Source organism: Plectropomus leopardus, chromosome 9 (assembly GCF_026936395.1).
Source record: "Plectropomus leopardus strain MGB_pleo_1.0 chromosome 9, ASM2693639v1, whole genome shotgun sequence".
Lineage (NCBI taxonomy): Eukaryota > Metazoa > Chordata > Actinopteri > Perciformes > Serranidae > Plectropomus > Plectropomus leopardus.
The window spans coordinates 14,280,174-14,305,402 of record NC_142184.1 but is presented as its reverse complement, the minus strand read 5'-3'; the positions used below and the strand labels follow the sequence as shown (position 1 = coordinate 14,305,402).

Below are 25,229 nucleotides of genomic sequence, written 5' to 3'. Positions count from 1 at the left end.
AAAAACCTTCATTAAAATTTTAAGAGCATGACTATGTGACCGTAGCAAGAGAAGCGTTTCTTTTTTAGTGCTAAATTAAACAGCGAGTGATTGATTTTTTTTTCTTCTCCTTAAGCTCTCAGCTGGAGCTTGACTTCAGACTGCTTGATGAGTAAAATCTGTATTCTGTCAAAGATCCACTGGTAAGATGGTTGCTATAGCTACACACGAAGGTCACTATGGGAGAGGTGTTTATTTTTCTCTAGTCTGGTATGTTGCACAACTGACAGCTTTCGAGGAATCATGCCATCATGCGTTTCAGTCATTCATCATAATGATACAATTCATCATGACATCTTTCACAGGGTAAAAAACAGCCGGATTCTCATCAAATGACCTATAAACCTGAGGAAACCTCTGGTGTGTCTATACACACAGACTGTAACTGAATGGGTGTATTATAACAGAAAGCCTGTGCTCTAAATATTGTTGTTTTTTTTTTATTACGGATATGTACTGAGAAAGGTTGTGCGGCTCTCCAAATTATTGTTCCAATAACTTATTCTTCGGTAACACATTTCTCTATAACTTGGGCATTTTTTAAAAGACTTTTTGTGGGGGCTTTTTGTCTCTATAATGATAGAACAGCTCAAGCCTGAAAGGAGGAGAGAGAGGGGATGACATGCAACAAAAGGCCACAGGTGGGAGTTAAACCCGCAGCCTCTGCACATGGGACGCCTGCTTCAACAGGTGACTGATTTTTCAACCTTGACTTTATTTTCCAAAGTTTTTGTGACAAAGTGTTACACAGTTTTTGTAATTGGTCCAGAACTGGGCAAGAAGGCTTCAGCTGTGAAACAACAGCTTAAATGTAACCACTCGTGGCATGTTTTACCGTCAATGTACAGCCACCACAAGTGCTTGTTTTTAACACTGAGAGGCTCTGATTGTTAGTCTAAGTGTGCGAAAACATTATCAAAATGACTCCTTCAGAGATCCAGAAGCAGACCTTAATCACCATCACAAAGGCCACCAGATATCTTTAAATGAACAGTAATTTCTCATTGTAAAACACACTTCATCAAAAGGCTACAGAAACAAAAAGAAAGCCATCTTGGTTCAACTTTCCATTGTTCCCACAATCCTCTGCTCTGGTTTGGCTGAAAAAAACCCTTAATTCATTCAGTTAGTTGCGAAAATATGCTGGCTCTATACAGTCTAAAATTACTGTTTATTCAAGTGGGGTCTGGTGGCAGTGATTTCAGGACTGTTTGTGGTAAAACAAAAATGATCTTAATTTTTGACAACAAGGGCTACCTCTGAATCCTTTCCAGAATGTCATCAGACACTTTTAATAACAATCTGAGCCGTTCAGTGGCAAAAACAACTTTTAGTAAACTAGCTGGTAAATTGCAGCCTGATTTGCGGCTGAAGCCCTCTCACTCAGTACTAAACGAATTTCAAAAATTGGTAAATTTGAAAACAGAGTCCTGGTTGAAAAAGTCAAAAACACCCTTTAAGTCCCCCCACTGAGCATTTATCAGCTGCATAAGAACATTTAACAAATAATTTACAATACAATACAGTAGACAGCCTGGTCGGAAACCTTGGCATCATCCTGGATCCCCATCTCTCCTTCAAATCTCACATCAATAACATCACCAAAATGTCCCTCTTCAACCTTGGTAATATTGCCTGTCTACGACCCGCCCTCTCCTCCTCCGCTGCATTCACGCCTTCATAACCTCCAGACTTGACTATTGCAACAACATTTTTTATGGCCTCCCCTCCACTGACCTCCAAAAATTACAGTATGTTCAGAACTCTGCTGCCCGGTTGCTCACACACTCCTGCTCCAGAGACCACATCACACCCTTCCTTCAACATCTTCACTGGCTCCCGATACAGAACCAATTTCACTTCAAGATCCTCCTCATCGCCTACAAAGCCCTCAATAACCTTGCACCCTCATGCTTTACTGACGTTCTCTGACACCACTCCCCCATACGCCACATAAGATCATCAGGTGCACACCTTCTGACCCCCATCACCAGGACCAAACACTACACCTTGGGGGACATAGCCTTTGCTATTGCTGCCCCAGATCTTCCCTCCCCCCAAACAACCGCAACCTAGACTCACTGTACTCTTTTAAAAATAAAGTCAAAACACACCTTTTCAAAACAGCCTGCAATACCTGTCTCTCACTGCCTCCCCAAATCTGAACTTCCATATCCTCTAAATTTTTCTTTTGTATTCTATTCTTGTATTTGTTCCGTTCATGTATGCATCTTTCAGTATTTTGTTTTCTCTATTTTGTATTTGTTTTCTTTCGCATTTCATGTAGAGGGTCTTTGATGACCTAGAAAGCGCTATATAAGTCCTATCTTATTATTATTATTAGAATTATTCCAGCTATGAGACATGTTTAAGTATTTGTGAATGTGTAGTAGGCATCAGCAATCACACTGTATTGTAATTCACTACGTGTTTATAGACCATCCCAAGGGCATAGCTTTAATTTCAACTTTTGGGGGGACACCACCCTCCCTTTTTTCCTCCACCAGCAAATTTTGAGCATCAAACACTAAATTTCCTGCAGTCTGGTGAATTTCAACGCACCAATTTGTGCCTTTCTGCATAAATATATGTTGAAAATGTCTTTAGCTTTGTCAAAATAAAAATCCTCTGCTCCTTATATATTTTTATTATGGGGGACAAATGCACATGTTCTCACATGTCCTCTGCATCCCCCCTAAATCTCTTCATACAGCCACAATCAAGTGTGATATAAAGAACTTTTTATCAGTTTAATACTGGTTAGAGATGCTAAAAGTGTTGCAGAGTCTTTCGTAAACAATTACTTTAGTTAATGGTGTATGGTTTGAGTGTGATACGACTGATGTAAGGAACACAAATATTGTTTCCATTTAATAAACTTTGCATCAAGGTGTCTCTTGATTATACTGTTATCCAATAAGTCTTTGTCTGTGTTAACCTTTAATGTGATTAATATTCGTCATCAGATAAAGTTGGTGTTGTGTCATGTGTATTTTCATCCCTGATTAATAATGTCATAATCCCTTAGGCCGAGTTTCAAGTCCAAGGTGACCTGTGATGGAAATGAGATTACTGAGGCCACATACGCCTCTAAAGAAATTCAAATACTATTCTAAGTTTTTGTTTCGCTTTAAGTGTTTGTACCATTGCGTTTTGTAACAGAAGAACAGGAGTGACAACAGTAGCTCAGCAGTAATCAACTCAAGACATAAATGCATTCTGAACAGGTCATTCACTTTTATTTATTCGATTAAATATACTAGAGTCATATGAACTTTGCCAACCAAATTGTAAGTAAAACATAAACAGAATGAGTCATTTGCAAAGTGCCTTTTATTTTACGTTGCCTTGATTACATGCCTCTACATTCAAAAAATAAGCCAGTATCATATAGGATCCAACTGTAAAAGATTAACATTTTTTCCTTTCCTTTCAGAAAAAAAAATCTCATAGATCATTAAGTTGGATATTCTGTACATACAGGAACAACTCTGTAATGGGCTGACCTTTCCTGCAACTGTCTTTAGGTTGAACCAACTCAAAAATACAAAAAGGAGGTTATTTCTGTAGACATTAGCCTTCAGTCGTTTCCCGGGGGGAGCAGAAGTCTTCTTCTTGGACTGTGGATCATGGAGCCTGTGTTGACGGCCCTTTTATGCAGGTGACACAGAGCTGGAGGAGACAGAGGAGGCCTCGGTCTTGGTAGAGGATGCTCCCTCCTCCTCCTCAAAGGGATTCTTGCCGCAGCACAAGGTTGTGATCATGCAGTTGCGGAACTGCTTGTTCATGCAGATGTAGATCATTGGGTTGTAGATAGCAGAACTCTTGGCAAAGAAGGCTGGGATGGTCATGAAGACTGGTCCAAACTCAGAGCCCTGATGTGTGAAGATAAACCAGGCCACACCGGCGTAGGGCAACCAACATACCAGGAAGGCGATAACCATGATTACGACCATGCGGGTGACTTCCCTCTCAGCCCTCTGGGTGGTCTCAGACTCCTGCTGGGCAGCAGCAGCCTCCTTGACAGCACAGAGCAGACGACCGTAGCAGAAGAAAATGACAGTCAGTGGAATCATGAAGTGGCAGCAGAACATGTAGATAACAAAGGACTCATTATTGAAGCCTTCTGCACGTGTGTAGTAGTCGACTCCACATGAGCACTGCATGCCTTCAGGGATGTAACGAGACCAGCCGACAAGAGGGGGCACAGAACAAGCCAAGGCCATCATCCAGGTGAGGCCCAAACCCATGAATGCATGATTCTCCCCAAAGCGGAAGTTGCTGATGGGCTTGCAGACGACCACCCATCTTTCAACAGCCAGAACAACCAGCGACCAGAGGGCAATCTCACCGCCAAGGGTAGCAAAGAATCCTTCCAAATTGCAGCCAAGGCGTCCTAGGACGAAGTAGCCATGCATAGAGGTGTACATCGTTGTGGTGAATCCTCCAAACACCATGAAGAGGTTAGCCACTGCAAGGTTCAGCAGGATGTAGTTTAGAGGGGTCCGCAGCTTCTTGTGTTCGATGGTGACGTACAGAGTGAGAAAGTTGATGGGGAAGCCGGCGAGGATGAGAAAGAACATGTAGGCACCCAGGGCAGCATAAGCTGCTGGGTTGACAAGGTAGTACTGAGGGTACTCATAAGGACTCCGGACAATCCCAGTGGTGTTCACCATAGGGACATAGAAATAAGGTCCCTCTGTGCCGTTCATGGTTGCGGCTTGCGGTTGCGATCAGCCCTTCTGTATTGTTTCTTCTGGCTGTTACGGAGAGTGATGGAGAGGACCCTGCTACAAATGGACCGAAGTGGCCACGGTCTGGCTTTTAAAAGGCACACCTTGGATTATCACTTTCCAAATCCGTCAGCACAAAGTGATTTAGGCCACAGTTAATATCTAATCCAGCCACCACTGCAAACATAACTGACCACTCATCAAGATATTAAGGTTACACCTGCTCATGTCTATCATTGAGCTATCCTATAACTTCTTATTTTAAAGCATTATTTCAACATGGTAATGTAAATAACTTTTAACTTTAATATTTTAATGCAAATTGAATTTGAAAGATACTATTGAGGGTTACTGTGCACAGAAAAAAGTGCACGTCTCCCTGCATTTGTATAACTTTCCTCCTGGTGCTCTGAACTCCTCAAGCAAAAATGTGCAGTTTGGGGGATTGCAGCAGCTGATTTGCTGATATATCAATGTGAATTCAAGCATTAGTTCAATCTGATATAGCTGTGCAATGGACTTGTGACTTGTTTAAAGTGTCTTTCTGCCTTCTGCTGTGAGATACATAAGATACCCCTGACCCTGAATGGAGTTAACTAAATGATGAATTCGCATAATTTCATTTCATGACTTGGAGCCCTAAATCATTAATCGAATGCTGGAAGTACAGTATATTATAACATTATATTACAACTATAACATTTAGTGTAATTTTCATTCTAAAGTCGTGTGGTGTCACATCACATTGTGAAAACATTTGTGAAGCCTCAGAAAATGTCTTTCAAACAACTTTAGTGAGGACAACTACAGGTGTATTTAAAAACCTATAAATTAATTTCATTTTGGCAAAAGAAGCCAAATTTACTCTTATATGGTGAACTTTAGTTTACCCTTCTGACAAACAATATACCCGAGACAAACTGATGTTGTATAGGGCTGCAACTAACAATTATTTCCATAATCAATTCATCTTCCATTTATCATCTTAATTGTAAAAAAAAGAAGAAAACAATGCTGTTTTTAGTTTGCTTTTTTTGTCAAAACAATGGTCCAAAACTTCAATATATTCAATTTCTTGTCATTAAAGAAAAGCAGCAAATGTTCCAACCACAAGTCAATGTTTCAATGTTTGGCATTTTTGCTAAAGACATAATGAAATGACTGATACATTATAAATCAGCTGTCAATTATGATGCTGTTGAGATTTCTGAATTCCATATGATGCTTTTTTTTCTCTCTTTTTTTTTTTTTTTGTTTTTTTACACTTTTACACAATTATTTTATCATACAATGACTCAGAGACTCATGAAGTAACAACCCAAAATTTCTATGGTTATTTTTTTTTTAGAAGATGTTGAAAGACATTGTAGATCAAAGAAAGAACATTCATAATTTAAGAAAGCATCAGAATAAGCATCCCTTTAAGTTTTGTTAAAATACACCCTGGTCTCTTGTATTAATGTGTGGTAAGTGGTCGATGTTCTGTAAGATATTGGACGTAGAGCAGAGACAGTGGTGTTACTGAGTGCTTGACCATCTTAGCTGTTGGTAAAGAGCTCAGCACTTTCCTAATGGGTGTTGTATTAAAGAGATTTGGGGCTTATGGATGTGTTACTCTCACAGGCCTGTAATGGATTTAATGTCGCACTGGGTCATTCTCGCTCAGTAATGTTGCTGTCTTCAGACATGAAACTTTATTTTTTCTTTCCTTTTTTTTTTTTTTTTTTTTTTTTAAACAAATGCGTGGTATGTCAGAGTAATCCTAATTATTATTAACTATGGAGTTTGTATATATATGTGTGTGTGTGTGTGTGTTGTGAGAGAGAGAGAGAGAGAGAGAGAGAGAGAGAGAGAGAGAATAACTAAAACAAAAAGAAAAGGGACAGAAATAGAGAAAGACCTACGCTGAAAAAGACCCAAAGACCCCAAAGCTGCTTTTTGGGATAAAATACACCCACCAAACAACACCTGATTGTCCTGTTAAGGGTTGCAGGGCCCTGGATACTTGTTACAGGATTAATTATATATATTTTTCTCTCTTCTAATAATAAATTTGCTCAAGAAAATTACGAAGCAAATCGGGCCAATTGACCTGTCATTAAAGGAAAGCCTAATATTTCTATTTCTGTGTGGTGTGAGGTGAGGTTATTTGTTGTGAAAAATGGTAGTGTGGTAACTTCAAATGTAAAGGAGAGTAAAAAGTACTGCTTCCAGAGTAAACTGTGCTCTCTGGTGGAGAGTAACCAAACATGAGAGCCCATTAATTAAATCAATGGCATCAATACGAATCACAGATTCTTAGCTACTGTTTAAGAAAAATAGCAAGAGATGAGATGGGTTAGCTGATCACTGATTCTTAAAAAAAAATAATATAGAGACAACTTGAAAATATATTTGTAAAGATGTAGATGGCATTTAGTAAAAATAAAATAAGAATAATTTCATATGCAATAGCCTAACTGAGGATTGGTGTAAACCAGACAGAATGTAACATAATAATTAACTCCATGTTGTTAAATTAAGGTTGTCACCACAAGTTTTTACATATACACAGACACACACGTTTCTTCACATTTTAAAGATTTTGTCATGCATACAATCTCTCATACTGACAAAAATATATCATGGAAACTCTTGAGTCTAAAGTGTAAACAGAGCTGCAACTTTTACATGATAAAACACAAATAATTGTGAAAGTGTCTGAACGCAGCACAAGAAAAGTATTGTCCATCCAGGTCTCAAAGGGTTCATCTTAAATGAAATAATCGTTGGTCACAGCCTTAGTCTGTACACATCTGTAAAAGTTTAAACAAAACCTAGGTTAGCATCGACCAACATAAAAGTTAATGATTACAAACTACTATTAGTTGTTCTTTTAGTTTTCTATAGTCCTGGTAAGTTTTTGGACAATCTATGTCTGGCAATGAGGTTCTAAATAATTAGAGTACTTAAGTAAAAGTACAGCCATCAATTGCAAAAACAAAAAGCCATAAAGGCAAAACACACTAGAGCCATTAGGAGAGACTTCAAAGTTACAAACTCTACAGCAGTTATTTATCCACAGGCTGTAAAGGATTTACAGATCCTGGGTGAGATCAGGACAGACCTGTTGCTGAGTTGTAAAGTCTGTCTGCTCTGCTGTGTGATCTGTAGTGTTTTGCTGCCCTCCCCAGGAAGCCACAATAAGTACACTTTAACACAAATCCAAGGATCTATTTTCATTACCACCATAAAATAACAAATTCAAAGTATTGTAATGTTAACATTACAGTAAATGAATGATTATTAAAGATATTCAGCAGGAGACAACCTCTTGGCTGAGCACGCACATGACACATTCATAAAGAGCAGTGGGTCCAAATGTTTTTCCTTAAGAGATCCCTTGTCTGTCCTTGACTAAACTGACAACTCCTAACAAGTGACAAAAAGGATTCAATACATAACAATAACAGTGCACAATAACTGATTACCATGACTATACAACTAACCAAAACAGTGTACTTGATAACTGCAGGAAGTTTTTGTAAAACAAGCTATTTGGATAGATTTTGAGCAGATTATTTCCTGTGAATATTGCATCAGAGATGGGTTTTCCTGATAACTGTTCTGATTTTTTTTTCTTTTACAATTCTGCCTGTATTATGTCTGTCTTTATTGACAAACACACAATAGGCTTCTTTTGTGACAAATTTGGTGTTTTCTTTTTCCTGACACTTGGCCATTGTTCTGTTAGCTCTTAGGTTGTTTTCACTGTGTACTTTTTAAATGCATTTCCAGCTTTTTAGCAGAAAGTGGGTCTTCATGAATATAACTTGTGTTCAGGTGTTCACCAAGGTTAGGTCTTGCCCGTATCTTATGACATTTTATGACAAGTTTTTTAATAATAATCCAGACTTTAAAAATAACAAATTATTTCAACGAATGAAATGAAATAAATTAAATGTTGAGATAAATGCCTAATGTTTGTAAGTTATTACAAGTTATTCTTAAAATCAAGATGTCCTTTAACTCAATGTGAAGCTATGGCGCCCCCTAGTGGGGCCCTAGAGGCTAGGAAGCAGTGAGCATGTAAGGAAACAAATGATACAAACAGGCCATTAATTTGTCATCATGCTCACATTGTTTCATTCATTTGCATAGCAAACTGCAACTTGTTAAAACTATTTCATTAGGTTCAAAAATTTATAAATTAAAGTCCATCTGGACTTGGAGGGTATTTGGCACAACGAATGAATGACTCAATCAATCAATAAAAATGGAATTTTAATTTTATCTGCCTGGATGGATCATAATCTATCTGGACAGACTGCAGTTTAACAACACTTACTTAAAAATTAGCTTAAAAAATTCTGCGCTTTTAGTTGAATTTAAATGTTGGTTTTTGACCTGTGAAGGAGTATATTTTCCATTGCTGTAATAAGGATCTAAATATCTCTTCCACCACTGGGAATATATTATTTCTTCTAAATTATGTTCATGTTTTAATGTCTGTCAAGATCTTTAAACCACTAACCTCCTAAATCCTAAAAACATAATCCTTTAAGCAGTATGGCTATACCCAACTTGGAATTATGTCAGTGGAATCAGATTTGGCTGTACACGAGCTAATGCATGCCAACTATGCTAACCACAGATCAGAAATCTGCAACATTTTTTGAAGATACTAGATATCAAACAAAACCCAGAGACGGTGCTGTATTAAGTTGCTGTGAGCTCTAAATTCACCTCTTCTAAGCAGAAGGCAGAAGATAATGTTATCTCAGAGCCTGAAAGCCTCGCTTCCTTCAGGGAGCTGCCTCCGACTCGCTCAGCCTCACCTTGAATGTGGATCTGCAGCTGCCTGTACCAGAGAGCAGTGTAAAAGCAAGTAACACTCACTCTGAAGCTACATTTGGGGAGCAAAACACCCCAAGTAGTACACTGCACACTGACAAAACAAACAACTGCACAACTTAAAAAATCTTAACTTTATATCTCTCCAGTCATAATGTCCTGTTAAAATATTTCACTCTCAAAATATGTAGGCCTAACACCATGTTCAAGAGTCTCTCTGTCCACACTAAATTTGTTAAATATGTATCTCTGTAACGTCATATAAACAAATCATTAAACTGATAAGCTGAGCGCTCATGTAAACAAACCAAGTAGGTTATCAGCTGTGCGTTCGACATAATATGCTTAAGACGTAACCACTTAAAAAATAGATGAGACTGTCATTTGTGAGTTCTTCTGTCATTTGTACTTTTTAAAACAGAAAACACACATTTGAAATTGTGATATTTGCTGGAACTGACACACAGCCAAAAGCAAATAGGTCATTACCAGAAGCTTTCAGCTCTGGTTTGGGGGTTTGCGGTTCAGGTTCAGGTCACTGATTAATGCAATTAATGTATGTGTATGGTTCAGGCAGGTCAGGCTGGGTTAGTTCTCATAGTAGGCCAGGTTGGGTCAGGTTTTAAAAAACCTGACCCGTGCATCTGTATTTCCTACATTAAGCAGGAAGCCAAAGGGATTTTTGTTTTGAGCCTGGACTGAAATAGCTACATTAACCATTCAAGTCTCACAAAAAAGACAGATTCAGTCTGAGTGTCTTGTTTTTCTAAATTGTGTATACATACTGTGTTGGCTGTGGTTTTGGTTTTATTGGTTGATGAACTGGTCAATTTCAAATGCACTCCTCTTTCTAAAATGCTAAACTGAAAATGGTCAGAACTGCAGTGTTTAAAAAGTATCCACCTTGAGTTTATAGATGTCTCAGACAGGGGCCTCTCCACTGAATTATACACAGGGATTCGACTTTATTCTTATGAATAGTGTATGACTTTCTTTCCGAAGAGGAACACAGGAGATGTACTGTTACTACCTTGAGGTGTGCTAATGTGTAAAGTCGGCATGGTCTGGAAGAAGCACTATATGGCAATAATGACTCGTATCTGTTATGTTAAAAACTCTGGGGAGTTAGTGTTTCCAACATCAGCTCTGTAGTTGTCAGTCCAAGCTAGATTTAGACACCTGACAGTACCCTTTGATATTACATGGATTTTACAAATAAAACTTATTCAAAAAGCCAGAGCTTTAATTCCTGACTTCAGTTTTTTGGGGGGGGTTTTTTGTGTATATGAAGATGACTGTGGTTTTTAGAGGACAAATGTGTGGGCAGAGTGTGATGCTCTCTCACTCTGCCCACAGGAACTCTCTTGCTGAGTGACCGGTAGAGAAGAGGGAACACTGTGACCACGACATGGCACATTCCACACCACCAGCTCCCACATACATTTCACACTGAGGGTTATACATCATCGGGCCTGTAACAGCCAAAATAACCTCAGCTGCTGTCGACGATGTTTGACTTTCACTGACCAAACAATAAAAACTGTTACATGCAATGCTTAAAATAATCCTTGTGGCTGTTTGGTTTGGAACTGCAGCTAAAAATGGTTTTCATTATTTATTAATTTGTTGTAGACCTGTAGTTGAAAGAAAATTATTCCAGTTTTTTTTAGATAAAAGGTTGCAAAGGCCTGAAAGAGGGGTGGCGTGCGCAGCAAACGGTTTGTTCATGCTCAGTTTAGCCTACATAACATCCCATCAAGTGTGATCATGCTGGGTCAAAGCTGCACTGATTGCTAAATATGAAAGAAAAAAAAAGAATTAAAAAAAAATTAAGTTAATTTTTACTTGATTGGCTATACCGTAATTCTGTAATATGTATAATAGCTCACCCGTCTCTGGTTTGAGTCTCACACTGACCCTCACTTTCCTCCTGAACCGTCTCATCTGGCTGATTTATCAAGAAAGTGTTAGACCGCAAGAGACACTGACAGTGTATTAAACTGCCCTGAGTTACAAGTCTGGTCGAAAGATAGTTAAATACCTTTTTATGTCTCCATATTACTGAGTTAGATAGGCAGGAAAACCCTGTACACTGTATAGCCTATCTTTTCATGTTTGGACTGCTGCTCAGAGAAACAGAAAGACATCACTTTGGACTGTATTTTGAAAGGCTTTTTTTTTACTATTTTCTGACAAATGACAGAAAAGATGATTAATCAGAAATAAGTGGAAAATTTACCAATCATGAAAATAAATTTTAGTTGGGCCCCTAATTTGTTGATTCATTTTTAAAATCAATTAATGAATTAATCAGTCAGTCTGTAAAATATCTGAAAACGGTGAAAAGTGTCCATCACAATTTCCCAAAGGTAACATCTCTTTTGTCCAAATGACAGCCTAAACAGCTAAAAGATTTTATTTTCTCGACATAAAACAACGAAAATAAGCAAATTCTCACATTAAATAAGCTACAACTGGCAACTATGGCATTTTTACTTGATAAATTACCTTTTTTTTTTTTTTACATTTTCTTTGAGTGTGAGCGATAACACATAACAGACAAAATAGTTACATAAACATAAAATCTGAGTAGCTCACAAATCTGTTCATAATGTTGCCCTCAAGACATACCAAGAAGGCTTGTGAAATTTGTAGAAAATGAACGTTGTAATGGGATAAAATATGTGATTTATCTTGAGCAGGTGGTTTAGGTGTTTGTCTATAAGTGTGTGTGTGTTTGGGTGAGTATGTACAAAACAGACAAGTGAAATCAATGCGTCCAGGATTAATAAAAGTGATTAAAAAAAGAGAGTAGAGGTTCCATAACTCTTATGATTAATGATCTAATATTCTGTAATTGTTGGATAATAGATTTAGCTTTGATTTCAGTAATTACCAGCTGCTCTGCTGATCACAATGGTTTGGGTTGGATACAATCACACAAAAACTCCAGACTAAAAATCAACAGGACAGTGAATATAGTAAAAAATTCATTTTGATATATATCTTGCCAGCCCCAGTAGAAAATTGACTCTTTTATCTGCACTTCAAAGTTTAAAACAGGACTGTAAATTGATCAAAGCTGCACATAAAAAAGGTGCACTGGTGCTGCGCATGCTTTCAGGATGTCCGCCAGCAGTGGGAGCTGTTAACCTTCACTGCGCTGCTTGACATGAAATCGTTCACATTCAGCATTATTGTACAGCTGAAGCAATATTTGCATCTTGTTGCTGAATTAGTAGCACCATTTCAGGCCGGCACTATTTGAGGCTGCCAAGCTGCCTCTTTTAAACACATTATTCACATTGTTTGTGACAGCAGTGCTTCCCTCGAATCCGGGGGCATTGCAGCTGGTGCACGTCCATGCTTCTTTAACTAAATTGATGTCTTTTAGACCATCACTGCTATTGTTGTGTGGAGAGGGATGTGTCAGCACTCTCAGCAGGCAGTAATGTACGCACATGGAGACCCTCAGACCCTTTCCTCTTATCAAAGCCTGCTATTTGTCGGGAATAGCATCCAGGCCCATTCAGTCACCTTAAAGTGCACAGAAGATGAGGTCAGATATGTTATTTAGCTTTATTCAGCAGAGACCAACAGGAAATTCGATCATCCTACATTAACCATATCCTCTCTCACCTGAAATTAGGGGGTGGAAGACTTGTCAGACTGTTTTTTTATGCGTCTGAAAGAGATTTCTCCATTAGTGCGTAGCTATTTATGCCTGGTGTGCGATCAAATTTGCAGCAGTCAAATTCAGCATGTAATAGACCCCTTCAAAGAGAGTACATAATGACCTCATATTTCTTTAAAAGCACCTAATTGTACTGGGAGAAATAGAAAGAAAGCCTCTCCAGCAAGCTGATGAGGAGCTTACGGTATTTCTGGTCAGTCAGAAATATAAACAACAAGCACGAAGTCTCCCTCTCTGCTCTTTCTCTCCAATGCTACTCTCCGATTAGCCATGATTTTGTTTCTCCTCCTTTCTGTCTCTTTATGGTAGTCTTTCAAGTTCACACACACACACACACACACACACACACACACACACACACACACACACACAAACACAACATTTAGTCTGTAATGACGTTTCAGTGACTCCTTCTTACCGCCCATTGTTCATGTTTGACAACTGCAAAGAAATTAGCAGTCTTTGGCATGATTCATCATCTTTCAATCGAATGGTTGCTAAGGTGATGAATCCACCGTGTATGTGCAGAGTGCTGAAATCCTGTGGAGTATGTGGAGAGCAATGTCCTCACTTTGACACACACACACACATACACTGACTGACTATGCGGTGGACTAAAACGTCGGGCTGAGCTGGGTTCTTATCTCTCCTGGATTGATATTTTAGGGGTTTAGAGAAAGAAGCCCCAGATGCTGGCGGTTAAACCTCTCACTGTGCGCACAAATGTCACCCTCATCAGCAAACACTTCCAGACACACACACATCCACACACAACACCTCCTACGCTCTCATCTGCACACGATCACACAACAACCGCTTCAAAGCCACACATATTCATCAGCCCTCTCTAAACTCCTTTTATCATATCTCATTATTCATATGCTAAACAGCCACACAGATTTTGGGGCTGTAAACTGGAGCGTGGCGGAAAGTAAGGTAAACACTCGGGTCAGGCATGATCCCAGTGTGTTGACCTTTGTCGTACTGTGTCGACAAATGTTTTTTTTATCCACTTTTAGTGCTTTTTTTAAAGAGCCACTGTCAATTTTCAACATGAATCTTTCCAATATGTTTATCATATGTAGCCAGGTAGGAAAAACTGACTTAAATCCGGTGTTCCTGCTTGCCAGACTCATGTCAGACTTGTCATGAATGATGTGTCAATATCAGTCGGGTTAAAACTGGTCCAAAGCTATTAATTAGAACTGATTCTCAGACCAAATCATCCCATATCTACAGCCCCAAAACCTGAGCCAAACCTGGCATCCAAATATCCAAATATATATCCAAATATAGCTCAGATCCAACTCGCATTTGGTCCTCCACTGCCGAACACAGCCAAACGAATCATCTCTCAATTTGTCGCACCTTTGAGGCTGATACAAATAAAGATATTTCAGGCATCTAAAAATCTAATGATGACATATCAGCTAATGGTCAATTTTTTAACATAAACACATACAATTAACATTTTAAAAAGGGTCCGTCTAGAGCCAAAAATAATTAGTACAGTAGATAAAACAATGACAATTTTTTTCCCGCAGATATTTTAATAGACAAATTTTAACAGAATTATTTCATATTATTTTTCATTTTGTTCAATCAAGAAAACAATGGTAAAATGATGCCCCTTATCCTTTAAACTACATTTTTAGATATATAATACACATAAAATCAGCCAGCTCTACAGGCAACCTCCGTAAATAACTTAAAGTGACCTTTGGTCTTTTCTCTTTTTACGACTCCACGATGAAAATACTGTTCAAAAACAAATCAAACTGTGATCTGGTTAAAAACTCCAGTCTGTGGTTCACCTGTGCAAAATAGATGAAAAAATAAATTGCTTCCAATACTGACACATAATCCCAAATCCTGACAACAGCGCTGCTCTTTAACTAAGCGTCTTCCAACCCTTTTAATCATCTTTCTACTATAATTAGAGTTTAATAATACAACAGATGCATCTACCATTGCCACCGGCCTCTGGTATCTCACTGCTTCCAAATGCAAGATGCAAAAAAACATTTGGACATGTAATTATTTAACCCCTTAAATAAATGCATAAATAGTTCTTCCTGACACACTGATTAGATGAGATCAGAGCTGAGTTCTGCGACAGATTGTTTTGTCTTGTGTGATTATTGTTAAAACTACATCCCACTTGACTCTACAGATAAGCTTGTTGTATTTATTACTTAGGTGTTTTGTGGGTTTAAGGTCGACTTTGCCCTTTTTCTTGTCACACTGTTTTCCTCGTTCTGTAACCTGAACAAGGGAAACAAAACATGATTATTACTGCTTTGTTTTTCATTTCTAGACATCGCAGGTCAAAAGACATGAGGGCTTTGTCAAGAAGAGCATGAATAATATCTAAACAGCGGTAGCATTTGACGTTGGCACATGCTCATCTGTGTAGATGCATTAATATTAATCATATGTGTTTGTGTCCTACACAAACGGAGCACCGAACCGTTATGCCACTGAACGAGTCATCTGAAAGATTACATAGTTCAAAACAGAGTTCGTATTCATGCATGACTGTTAGAGCAACTCGCCACTACCCGTTCCAATTTTCCATTACAGATTAGTTTTGGTGAACAAGCATGCGTGTAAGATTTCTTGGTATTCATCATTGGGCTTATAATGCGGCACAAATAGTGGAAATTGGGCTAAGATGAAACATTCAACCGGGATATGCATCAGTGGATCTGACACCCCAAATTTGTCAAGTGTGTCTCCAATTTAGGGGAAGTGAGGGGAGATAGAGTTTCAAACATGTCAAAGAATTAACACAATTTCCAATTATGGCCTTCATTTCCTTAATTAGAGGGAGGGACTAGCACAGACTCAGAGACGGATCAGCAGATGATGGATTGGGCTCCTGAGGGTTGTAACTGGGAATAGGCTTCAAAGGCTTTGCACCCCATCTGCTTGGTATCCTGATTTGAGTTCTCCAGAGAAGACAGGCCATTATTTTAATTTGACTTATGAATAAACAAAAAAAGTATTTTCCTGGAGGAGTGTGTGAAAATGAAAAGTGTTTCGCTGTTCTAAATACCACAGGTAATACTGGCAAGGATCAAACCATCTTTTTACGTCAGGAGGATTGTGTTCTTTGCTAACTCATGGTTATAAAATGCTCCACTTTGTCTCTAAAGACTGAGAAGTGTGACAGCTATAATTGAGGAGCTTCAGCTTCAGCCTGAGAGTTGACTGAAGTCTCGTTAGTTAGTCAGCGTTCCCTGTAGAATCAGAAATACCACAAGGCCTCAGGTCTGCTTATTAGATGACATGGGGGGGTCTGATGATTGGCATAGCAACTGGTCTGCTGGGAAACTGAATAAGAGCGAGTGAGGATCATGCAGTGTTGTCTGATGTACGAAAATTATCGTATTTGTACGATCATTTTGCTCAAATTTCAAAATTGCCATGATGTACAATAATTTGACCAGAGTCACACTTACAATAAGCACTGAGTTTAGTTTACATGTCTCATTTTAACTCATTGGCTCCTACATCTGTGTTTACGCATCACTTGTCACATTATCTCTTTACAGCCAATGGCGTCTAATAAAAACAACACAAGCAGAGGGGTATTGCACAAAAGCAGAATTAAGAAATCCAGGATAACAGAAAAGGCGAGCCTTGATCTAGTCTCATCAGTGCCTCCTGGCTTAATCTGTTGCAAGTTTGCCAAGCCAGGATGAGAGGGTGCGACAATGTCAAGCCAAGCATTTCAGATAAATGCGTGTTAACAGCTTTCATGAATAGACCATGGTGTCGTTCACAGATTTTCCTGATGTAGACATGGAAAAGACACATGCGGCATAGTTTTCAGCAAGTGAGCAGGAGGTCCTCGTGGAAATATATGAGGAGGTAAAGCATATCATGTGCAAAAAAAGGAAATATGAACGCTATAATCAAACAGAAAGAAAAGGCCTGGCAAACAATACCGGACTGACTAAGATGCACAATTAGTGAAATAAATATACAGCTAATACTTCAAACCCTGCGGTGAAGGTGGTGTTATGATTAATGATGCCAACTTACAATCGACAGGTCGGATTTCAAGTCTCCTCCGACAGTATCATTGCTGCTCTGGGTGAGACTGCTGTTCATTATTCGTTACCTTTAACTACAGCTGCACTGTAAACATCATAAGTACCATTTAAGGAGATATTGTCATTGTCATTATCATTTTCACAAAATATCAGTTGGTCACTTTGCCTTAAAAGTTAGAAGTGGAAATTAATGTTCCGGAAATATACTATGAAGACTAAACACTAACACTAAAGGCAACATGCATTTAACAGACGCTTTTATCCAAAGCAACATGGGCCACCTCCACCGCACTCACCCACAATTAGCCACACAGACCATCTGTGGGATGGCGAGGGCGTCAGTGATGAGGCATTTGCCAACTGACTTCATTAAAACCACCTTTGCAACTTTGTTAACCATTTCTAATCATCTCAACAACTGTGATAACAGCCTATATGTAGCAGATTCATCTTCTTCTGCTTCTGGGAGCAATATGAACAGTTGAGAGTCTTGACAGATATTGTTTATCAGGACAGGTAGTGTTGTGGTTGGCAGATATGTCCTGGTGTGAATGTTGCTCATAGCACTTTAGACAAGAACGTCTACTCATTATTACCTTTAACTCCACAATAAAAATGAAAACAGTGGGCCAACTTTCCTGAATTACAGTGTGAAAGCCTGTTTTAATACAGGCTAATAAAAATGAATAAAAATACATAGGCCAAGAAGATCATGCTGAGTGACAGCTGAACAAAATCAGACACTAGGATTGAACAAGCCTGGCTGTTAGCCTGGTCAGGAGCAGGCTAGCTGAACAGAATAAATCTTCATGGCAACTTTTGTGCTTCTGCTCTCGTGCAACCAAGTCACGGCTAAATTCAGCCTGAATACCTGGAAAATCCTGCCATAATCCGCTCGCTAGTTTTTTGTGCAATAGCCCTCAGGTTGAATTTGCAGTAGTGGAATAAAACAAAGTACATTTGCTCAAGTACAAATTCAACATAATTTAGTTGTATATTTAATTTAAATGTTTCCACTTCCTTTTTACTGCACTCCATTTTTCTGACAGCTTTAGTTACTGTTCGGATGACTGTTTTTCATACCCTTCCTGTACAGTGGAAATCAATTATCTCCAGATGTGTTGATGATTAATATTAGCGATAAACTCAAGGATGAAGTCTTTCTCTATGTGTTGCTAAATAAACTCCTTAAAAACTCTCTTGGATCAGCTGGAAAATACATTGTCACAAAGCTGAAAACTGGGCTGTTTTTCTGACTCTTTAGAGATATACTATGTCTCTCACATGACAGCCACGCCACAAACATATGATGACCTTATAGAATACGATGCATTGCTGCTGTAGATTAAACTACCTCACAGGGTATAAAGGAGTTAAAATGGGCACTCATCTCATCAGATCTACATGATTCACACACAGGATTTTAGCTGAAAGCTGACAACTTTGCACCTCTGACAGCAGCATTTACTCAGCCTCCTTAAGGTCTCAACACCACCAAGACTAATGTCATGTGGCTTGATAGGAGGGGCCCTGTGCCCCCTCCGACCAGGGATACTGAACACCTTTAACCTGGCTATTCTAGACCAGGTCTTTGAGTACAAATCTTTGTGTATCTAGCTAGACAGCACTCACACCATATCAGCAGGTAACAGTCTAAGGGCAAATCTAAAATAAGCTTCTTGTATAGAACATGCTCCACCTTAACTGCTTCTGGTGAATTAACTCTTGTTCAAATGACCATCCTTTCCATGTTCCATTATTGTGACGTTATAGGTCAACATGCGAGGGCACAAACCATAAGCATGATTTTCTCTATCAATCTGCTGGTTAAATTTAAAAAAAAAAAAAAAAAGGCGTATTCCCATATGTCAACATTTAAGAGACCAACTAAATACTCTGTTAATAATAAATAAATAAATAAATAGAAAGACAGATTAATCAATAATGTAAATAAATGTTAGCTGAAGCCCTTCTACAATTGTAGAAATTTGGTGGCCTTCACAGTCTGGCAGGCTCACACTCTGCTGGTCATTGTTGTTGCTTTGTCTGCAGTTTACCTGTGACACACAGCTGCTGCTAGTTACAGCTCCTCCACCTCAAACTCTGCCCCATGTTTTGGTTCCTTATTAATCATACATTCACTGGCATCTCTTGCCTTGTGCATTATGTATATGCTATATCTCAGTGATACACATCTGCTGTTCTGTTATTTTCTGCTGCTTGAATGCTGAGAGGAGCATCATTTTGCCCCCATCAAATTCAAATCTAAATTCATTTGTAGCTACAAATGGTCCAGTCTCCTTTGACGCAAGTGTTTCTGAATTATTAATTCCGACTGCTGACAGCAAGGGCTGGACCTGAATATTTGACTACTCGGATATTCATTCATTGGGTATTCGGTTATCGATTTTGGGATTTAGAAATTCGGGAGGTTTTCACTCCTTGTCAGGCGTTGCCTCAGATTCTGAGTCTTTTGTTATGAGCAATTATGTAGATCTATAATTTCTCCATGATAAGAAAAATTGTCACAATTGTAATTATGTAACATAAAGTGCAGAGATAGGGCCTTGGTCAGCCAAACCTAAATTACAAATAATAGGGTATTTGCTTATTTTTAATTAAGCATCCAATGTCCCATTTGGGTGATGTTTCATTGGCATAACAAATATTTTATTTTCTGTGCCCTCAGTTTGGATTTGAGTGGGTATGTTTCCCTAAAAGATGCTCTGTGTTGTGTCTCGTGGCAATTCACATTGCTGCTCTTAATAATAGCCACGGTCTCTGAACATTTTATGAGACATAGTTCTGAACTGTCGGTGGGAATTCTTGATTAAAAGCTCTGTTTTCACTGTCAACTTGTCTCCTTACAAACACGCCGTGTGAATTAGCTTTTCTCTGACTGTTGTCTCTCGTCTCATTTCTCTTGTGTGTTTCTTACTCAGTCAAATTGTAATGCTTATCAGAATGCACAGATTTGATTGGCTGAGTATTGTGTAAGATTATTTAATTGATGCAAGTAGTCTGTGTATAAACCGGTGCAGCAATACAGTGCTGCAGGAATGAGCCCTAAAACACCAAAATAAATGAGCATTTCTGCATTTCCGGTTCCCTCACTCATGTCTTTTTTTTTTTTTTAATTGTTTTTTTGGTTATATCCCTGAAATTATAATCACAAAAATGCTTTGACAAAATTAAACATTTCTTCTAATCAGCAGGTCTGAAATTAAGGGTTGAGTATCATTCACATTTCAACCAGTAACTGGAATTAGCAACTTAGCCAGCTCCCTCCAGACCCAGCCTTGGATGAACAGAAGATACTAGAACCCAAAAAAAAAAGTCTGCGAAACAGCCAAACCGACAGCAGACAAATTCAAAATAAACATAATGACACAGTAAGAATATATAACTTATGGTAGCAAGTCACTTAGTTAATAATTAATATGTTATTTGGACACAAATCTGAGCAGAAAAGAAGGTGTTCATCCTCTATGACCCACAAAACTGATCAAAATTTCCAGCCAATTTCACCAGACAATGAAAGTGAATAGCTGCGTGCACAGATGCACGCAGGAACACATGCTTGAATTACCATCTCTGCCTTTGGAGATGCTGATTATTTCTAAAAGGGATGGATGTAGTTTTAATTTATATCTTCTCTCTGCCTGTCTGCAAAAAAGGAGAATGTGCTTCACAGAATGCCTCATGTGTTTATGTGTGGTCGCTGATCAAAGCTGGATCAGATGAATATTTACCATTTATGTGTCTGTGTGTGTGTGTGTGTGTGTGTGTGTGTGTGTGTGTGTGTGTGCGCGCGCGCGTGCGCTCGCATCTGTCTGTGCTTTGTTGTGTGTCTGTGCATGTGTGTGAACTGAGAGACGCCCTCATCATAAATAAAAGCTGCACGGCATCTTGTGATGTTCCTCATGATAATGTACAACCGCTGTTAAAAGATTCAAACCTGCTATTTTAGACACAATACATAAAATAATGCACCGAACACTCTCCCGTCTTTCTCATTGCCTCACATAAACGCTACTTCTGTCTCATCCTACTCACTTACTTAATGACACGGCCCATATTAGATAATTCCTCTAAAATGATGTTGCCAAAAATATGATAGGCCCATCAGTAATCCCTGCAAGGCTCGGAATAGAACTGAATAACCCAAAAGCTAACATGATCATCCAGTACTTTGTTGCGTAAGTGTCGGTTCTCACATACACAGAGTGGTTAGGTACTGCTGTCCTTCACCCTTGTTCACAGTTGTTGAGATTCTGCTGCTGCACAGTTTTATCTCTGCATTTTGTGATCTGTTTGTTGCTTGTCTCGGAGGCTGCTGGCACAACACCTCCTCAAAGCTCTGCACTCATGCAGGAGACAGAGCTCCTCACTGTCTGGTAAAATGACAGTGTCTTACAGATCATGGCCAAACCGTGTGATCATGTCTGCTGAGCACAGGGTCTTACAGAGTACCAGTCTGCCCAGTTTAATATTCCAGACACCCACCATATGAGCTTTTGCCAGTAACACAGCCTTGATTCATGCATTGCTATGGCCTTATCCTGGCTTTCCATTGGTCTGCAACAACCAACAGCGGGTTTATGCACCATGTTCGGTGACTTCAAATCTTGTTGTTTGTTTTGTTTCCCAAACATGAAAAAAATAAAACAGCACAAGTGTTTGGCAGAGGAGCACAGCATGCACTGTGATGAATTATGAGGCATAAAACACAACACAATGTGTTCCTTCATCTATCACATGTATCAGATGAAGTTAATTTAATACTGTGTATATTTCAAAGACTGCAAGAAAATAGGTCTAAAAGCTGCTGTTAGGTCTTGATAGCATTCGTCCATTTTCGCACACATGCAAACCTCTTCAACAGCAATAGTGGCAACTGTACAAGTAATGTCACCTCAAATGATAAATTTTTCTGTGCTAAATATTAATGCTCCTTTTGGCTGTACGGTTAGGGAAGTCTCCGGAGCAAGCATGTGTTAGAAATTTATCTGAAAGGATTTATCTACACTTAAGCCATTCCCTGTGGTGGCAGCCGCCTGGGCGTCAGTGGTAGTACAGTTCTTTGATGTCAACAAGCCCAAATAAAACATTTACTCAGCTATACTGAAATTTGTTTTCCCAAGTCATCCAAACTGATTCTAAGAGATACTGATAAGCAGCGTCTGAATTGACTTTTTTTCATCTGCCACTTTTTTAATCTATGCATTAAATAAAGGAAGGACATTTAGATCATTTTGACATCCTTAAATGTAAAGAATGATATCATTCAGTGGTTAATATACTAGGGATGTCCAAATTGGAGTTGAAGGATAGGTTTTGGGCCCAATTAACACAGTTTTTAATTGACTAGGATCAGTTATTTTGAGCACCTGCCCAGCCTGATCCTTTGTTTACCTTCACTATCACACAGGTGTTGTGAACGAAGAGCATGACTTGCAGCCAAGAAGTGTTTGGATGCACACATTTTTTCTTGTATTGCACTGCAGAGCTATTACACTGTCAAGCATATACACTAGATTGATTTTAATAACTTTAAAAGTACTTGAAGTGTGCAATGTGCAGCTGTGTTATCCCAAGTATCGATTCTCAGTTTCAGCAGATACATCAAATGACTCGGATCAGGAACGAAATAAACTTGATTAGGATATCCCTACTCCACTCCTATTAGAATTTACATAAAAGACATTAGGCTACATGCATGATAAAGTCAGTATTCAAAGTACACCATCGCTTTTGGAAGCCCTATTTTTAGGGGTTATGAGAGCACTGCACACATGCATGCCCATTCATAAAAAAAATATACATCATACTTGCTTTAATGCCAAAATCCTAAAATTCAATAAAGCCATCCATCAGTCCTGTTCATTTGTGTGCAACTTTGGCTACAATGGCACAACACAAGCACATTTGGTTTAGATTAGGAAACTAAACCACACACAAAGAGGCAATTTGTGTTACAGCACATAGTACAAGAAGCAAGACACTGAGAAACATCACAAAAACTATACAGAAATTATAGGCCTATAAAATTGCAATAACAACAACAACAGAACAATACATCAGCCATCCAAGCATCCTTGGTCCAGGCAATTCATATAATGAATACACATATTGCACCTCATCAATAAGGCTTCCACACCTCGGGATAAACAGTATGGCAACATATCCGATGGTTGAAACATTTCTTACCGTCCCATGATTCATACTGTCATATCACCCACAGACCATATGTATTATGAATACAACAAACGTCCCTGTAGAGCAGCCTTACAGCACAATGTCATTAAACAAACAAACAGTGACCAACATAAAATTCAAAGGCGATGGACACCACAGCGGGCTCCACATGCATAAACACAGCAAATCACACACAGATTCTGCAGCAGCAAGACATAGCATCATCAAAGCAGACAACAAAAACACAATATAGACTTGAGAGCTGTAGTCTGAGCATGGGCATCTCGGGTAAAAAAAAAGTTCAACTTTGATGATTTATCTGTTTTAACCCTTTAAAACATCTAAACTAAAAAAGAAACAGCCCAAAAATTAGCAAGAAATGAGTAAAAAGGTTACAGGGGAAATTAACTGAAAATAAGTTAAAAAATTAAATTAAATTAAAAAATGTATTTAAAAAAAAGCAAAAAACAAACAACAAAATGACCTTAAGAAAGCGCTGAAAATTATCTATTATCTTAAAACAAGAATTATGAATAAAGTTTTCTGGAGACTTTTCACTACTTCATGTCATTTTTGGTCTCTTTCTACTAATTTTTAGAATTTTGTGGGACATTACTTGCCAATTTGCTTATTATGTTTTTATTATTTTTTAAAGAAATCAAACCAATTTACTTACACTGCAGAAGTTTATATGCTTATAAAATGCTTCTGAATGCAGCACAAGAAAACTGAGTTGTTGTGTTGTTTTGCAGCACTTAAACTGTTTTGAAGTCCGAAAAATAAAGTAGTATTTAGTGAGGAATTTATTTATTTATTTGATTTAATTTGTCACACCCAGCGCCACCCCCTCCTCTGATAAATAAACCACAGTCCCTTACAGTCTTCAGCACACCTGCTGCCATCTTTGTTGAGCTAACATTAGTTTGACACCTCAGGAGCATGTTTTAAAAAACAGTTTAAAAATCATGTTTAGGCTACTGCCCACTGAATATGTTTGCAGCTGAGTAAAAAATATAGAAATGTCTTCAAAACAACAGTAAATGTTACGGCGGATGCTCGACACAAACACTTGTATAAAGTTAGTGTAAACTCACCGGTGGAAGAGCTTCTCCTGCTGGTAGTCTCCTCCTCCTCCGCCTCCACACTCGTTATCGACAATTCTAGAAAAAACAATCCGAATTCTTGAGTTTGGCAACTTCGTGCTTAATATTTTTGCCTTTTGTTAACTTTACAAATCACTTAATAATTACTTTAACGCTTTGGCGACGTCTGTTTAGAAGAAAAAAGGCTCTTGACCCTGCCCCGCCCGCACCTGTTGACGCTCGGTCCTAATGAGGGAGCGGTGTGACCTATGTGTACGGCAAGGGACTGTGCTCTATTTATCAGGGAAGTGGGTGGGCTGGAGCGGCACTTTGACACACTTTTTTGTTATATATCTTGACCCTCCCTGCAGCTACAACCTTGAGCCTTTTTAAGTAACTGGGGGATAATGCATGTCCTTCCCAATTATACGTCCATGCCCTCCCCTCACTACAAATAAACATATTGCTTTTTTGAAACTTTATTGAAAAGATTCACATATAGGCCTACAGCAATACAGCAGGTCAGCAATATCAATAAAGTATAAGGGTTTGAATCTGAAGAAGAAAGAAAAAAAGGATTTGTCTGGTA

At 38.6% G+C, this 25,229-nt stretch overlaps 1 protein-coding gene and 1 long non-coding RNA gene across 3 annotated transcripts in view; both read right to left on the bottom strand.

The window, feature by feature from the left end:
• Positions 1 to 24,941, bottom strand: part of LOC148188703 (uncharacterized) — a 64,205-nt gene extending 39,264 nt beyond the window's left edge. For both annotated transcript variants that reach the window (XR_015777466.1, XR_015777467.1), the window contains exons 1-2: positions 24,809 to 24,941; positions 24,653 to 24,718 (exon numbers count right to left, since the gene is read on the bottom strand). This is a non-coding gene — a long non-coding RNA (uncharacterized LOC148188703). The remainder of the gene's footprint in view (positions 1 to 24,652; positions 24,719 to 24,808) is intronic.
• Positions 3,355 to 4,827, bottom strand: LOC121947398 (rhodopsin). Its single transcript, XM_042492445.2, has one exon. The coding sequence runs from the start codon at positions 4,749 to 4,751 to the stop codon at positions 3,693 to 3,695; it is 1,059 nt and encodes a 352-aa protein (XP_042348379.1). The 5' UTR covers positions 4,752 to 4,827; the 3' UTR covers positions 3,355 to 3,692.
• Positions 24,942 to 25,229: the final 288 nt, after the last annotated feature.

What these genes read in the sequence shown, in the direction of transcription:
- LOC121947398 (XM_042492445.2), bottom strand. Translation starts at nt 4,751, where the DNA reads ATGAACGGCACAGAGGGACCTTATTTCTATGTCCCTATGGTGAACACC.